General features: G+C 47.4%; 1 protein-coding gene across 2 annotated transcripts in view; it reads right to left on the bottom strand.

Annotated features, from left to right (window-relative positions):
- Positions 1-2227, bottom strand: part of bnipl (BCL2 interacting protein like) — a 12523-nt gene extending 10296 nt beyond the window's left edge. The window contains exon 1 of one of the 2 annotated variants that reach the window (XM_014028556.1): positions 357-2227. In XM_014028556.1, the coding sequence (XP_013884010.1) occupies positions 357-531 (175 nt within the window). In that variant the 5' untranslated portion in view covers positions 532-2227. The remainder of the gene's footprint in view (positions 1-356) is intronic. The other variant, XM_014028555.1, reaches the window with a different exon arrangement.
- Positions 2228-4025: the final 1798 nt, after the last annotated feature.

Here is a 4025-nt window from a genome sequence, read left to right as displayed (position 1 = left end):
ACACACACACACACACACACACACACACACACACACACACACACACACACACACACACAGGTGAGCTCACCTGTCTGCTGCAGGTAAAACTTGTTAGCTCAGCTCACCTCATGGAATCCAGAACTGCTTGTGGTTATGGCAAATCTCATTGGCCTTAAGTTGACAGAACCTGTCTGACTGCTCCTGCAAACACACCTGAGCAGGTGAGGCTCTATTGTTTCTAATTGTTTTCAAGCCCACACACCCTGACAGGTAACCCCATCTGCACGCAATGTTCATATTTCCATTGTTGTGCCTTCATGGTCTAGATGAAAAACAGCCTCCTACTAGCAGTGTGGCTAACCCAGTGTTCTTACCTGCAGAAGGGATGGTGGTCTCCAGGGTTCTCCATCTGTCAAGGGAACTCCAAGGTTCTCCACTTTTCCTGGGAACTCCAGGGTTCTCCATATCTCCTGAGACCTCCAGGGTTCTCCATCTTTCAAGGAAACTCCAGGGTTCTCCATCTTTCAAGGGAACACCAGGATTCTCCATCTTTCAAGGGAACACCAGGGTTCTCCATCTTTCAAAAGAAGTCCAGGGTTCTCCATCTTTCAAAAGAAGTCCAGGGTTCTCCATCTCTCTTGGGAACTCCAGGGTTCTCCACCTCTCCTGGGAATGCCAGGGTTCTCCATCTCTCCTGAGACCTCCAGAGTTCTCCATGTTTCAAGGGACCTCCAGGTTTCTCCAGCTCTACTGGGAACTCCAGGGTTCTACATGTGTCAAGGGAACTCCAGGGTTATCCATCTTTCAAGGAAACACCAGGGTTCTCCATCTTTCAAAAGATGTTCAGGGTTCTCCATCTCTCCAAAGAACTCCAGGGTTCTTCATCTCTCCTGGTAACTCCATGGTTCTCCATTTATCCTGGGAACTCCAGGGTTCTCCATCTCGCCTGGGAACTCTAAGGTTCTCCATCTTTCAAAAGAACTCCAGGGTTCACCATCTCAAATGGGAACTCCAGGGTTCTCCATCTCAAATGGGAACTCCAGGGTTCTCCATCTCAAATGGGAACTCCAGGGTTCTCCATCTTTAATGGGAACTCCAGGGTTCTCCATCTCTCATGGAAACTCCAGGGTTCCACATGTGTCAAGGGAACTCCAGGGTTCTTCTTCTCTCCTGGGAACTCCGTGGTTCTCCATCTATCCTGGGTAATCAAGTGTTCTCCATCTTTCAAAAGAATCCACAGTTCTCCATCTCTCCTGGGAACTCCAGGGTTCTCCATCTCTCCTGGGAATGCCAGGGTTCTCCATCTCTGCTGGTAACTCCAGAGTTCTCCATGTTTCAAGGGAACACCAGGGTTCTCCATCTTTCAAGGGTACTACAGCGTTCGCCTTCTTTCAAGGGAACTACAGGGTCCTCCATTTCTCCTGAGAAATCCAGAGTTCTCCATCTTTCCTGCGAACTCCAGGGTTCTGCAACTCTCCTGGAAACTCCAGGGTTCCACATGTGTCAAGAGAACTCCAGGGTTCTTCTTCTCTCCTGGGAACTCTGTGGTTCTCCATCTATCCTGGGTAATCAAGTGTTCTCCATCTTTCAAGGGAATACCAGGGTTCTCCATATCTCCTGGGAATTCCAGGGTTCAACATCTTTCAAGGGAACTCCAGGGTTTTCAGTCTTTCCTGGGAACTTGAATGTTCTCCATCTTTCAAGAGAACACTAGGGTTCTCCATTTTTAAGGGAACTCCAGGGTTCTCCATCTCCTCTGGGAACTCCAGGGTTCTCCATGTTTCAAGGGAACTCCAGGGTTCTCCATCTTTCCTGAGAACACCAGGGTTCTCCATCTCTCCTGAGAACTCCAGGGTTTTCCATGTTGCAATGGAACTCCAGGGTTCTCTATCTTCCAAGGGAACTCCAGGGTTCACCGTTGCTCCTGGGAAATCCAGGGTTCTCCATCTTTCAAAGGAACTCCAGGGTTCTCCATCTTTCAAGGGAACTCAAGTGTTCTCCATCTCCTGAGAACTCCAGGTTTCTTCATCTTTCCTGGATCCTCCATGGTTGATTTGTACCATTGTCCAATCAGACTGAAGGTCAAAGTTCCTACATGTAACTGAAGTGTCTCACACAGCGTGGGAACTTTGAGTTTCTGTTTGTCTCTGACAAATGATCTCTGGAAAGTCTGATCATCAGTCACATCTACTGTAACAAAATCCTCAACAGGTAAACAAAAACAAAGAAGAATTGACTCCAGCTCATTTCCTCCTCTGAGATTGTTTCTCCTGCAGGTTGATTTCACAAAGTTTGATTCAACCGGAACCCCAGATGCACAGGATTGATTAGATCCTGGTTCTTATTTCTGTTCAGAACACAATCAGGAGCTGATGGAGAACATCATTAGGTGCTAACTGATCTAGTTTCTGAAGACCAGGACTGGTTACCAGCTGAGTATCATCTGGATTTAGTTCTAACTTCCAGACTGGACCATTCTAAACTGGACTTTAACCAGACTAGACCATTTAAAGCCAGACCTGAACCAGTCTGGACCATTTAAAGCCAGACCTGAACCGGTCTGGACCACTGTAATCTGACCTGAACCAGTCTGGACCATCGTAAACTGACCTGAACCAGTCTGGACCATCGTAAACCGGACCTGAACCAGTCTGGGCCATTGTAAACTAGACCTGAATCAGTCTGGACCATTGTAAACTAGACCTGAACCAGTCTGGACCATTGTAAACTGACCTGAATCAGACTGGACCATTGTAAACCAGACCTGACCAGTCTGGACCATAGTAAACTGACCTGAACCAGTCTGGACCATTGTAAACTGACCTGAATCAGACTGGACCATTGTAAACCGGACCTGACCAGTCTGGACCATTGTAAACTGACCTGAACCAGTCTGGACCATTGTAAACCGGACCTGAACCAGTCTGGACCATTGTAAACCGGACCTGAACCAGTCTGGACCATTGTAAAACGGACCTGAACTAGTCTGGACCATTGTAAACTGACCTGAATCAGACTGGACCATTATAAACCGGACCTGAACCAGTCTGGACCATTGTAAACCGGACCTGAACCAGTCTGGACCATTGTAAACTGACCTGAACCAGTCTGGACCATTGTACACTGGACCTGAACCAGTCTGGACCATTGTAAACTGACCTGAATCAGACTGGACCATTGTAAACTGACCTGAATCAGACAGGACCATTGTAAACAGGACCAGACTGGACCATTGTAAACAGGACCTGAACCAGTCTGGACCATTGTAAACTGACCTTAATCAGACTGGACCATTGTAAACTGGCCTGAACCAGTCTGGACCATTGTAAACTGACCTGAATCAGACTGGACCATTGTAAACAGGACCTGACCAGTCTGGACCATTGTAATCTGACCTGAACCAGTCTGGACCATTGTACACTGGACCTGAACCAGTCTGGACCATTGTAAACTGGACCTAAACCAGTCTGGACCATTGTAAACTTACCTGAACCAGTCTGGACCATTGTAAACTGGACCTGAACCAGTCTGGACCATTGTAAACCGGACCTGAACCAGTCTGGACCATTGTAAACTGACCTGAACCAGTCTGGACAATTAAAAACTGGACCTGAACCAGTCTGGACCATTGTAAACCAGACCTGAACCAGTCTGGACCATTGTAAACCGGACCTGAACCAGTCTGGACCATTGTAAACTGGACCTGAACCAGTCTGGACCATTGTAAACTGACCTGAACCAGTCTGGACCATTATAAACCAGACCTGAACCAGTCTGGACCATTGTAAACCAGACCTGAACCAGTCTGGACCATTGTAAACTGGACCTGAACCAGTCTGGACCATTGTAAACCAGACTGGAGTTGAGATCATATCAAACAGTGAACATAAATGGACCACAGGGACCCCTTCACTGACTAACAGGAAGAACAAATGTCAGCACCCAAAACACAACTTCCTCTCTTCTGAAACAACACACACACACACACACACACACACACACACACACACACACACACACACACACACACACACACACACACA

Source organism: Austrofundulus limnaeus, unplaced genomic scaffold (assembly GCF_001266775.1).
Source record: "Austrofundulus limnaeus strain Quisiro unplaced genomic scaffold, Austrofundulus_limnaeus-1.0 Scaffold778, whole genome shotgun sequence".
In the NCBI taxonomy this organism is placed as follows: domain Eukaryota; kingdom Metazoa; phylum Chordata; class Actinopteri; order Cyprinodontiformes; family Rivulidae; genus Austrofundulus; species Austrofundulus limnaeus.
The sequence above is the reverse complement of the archived record's forward strand: the minus strand, read 5'-3'. Positions and strand labels throughout refer to the sequence as shown.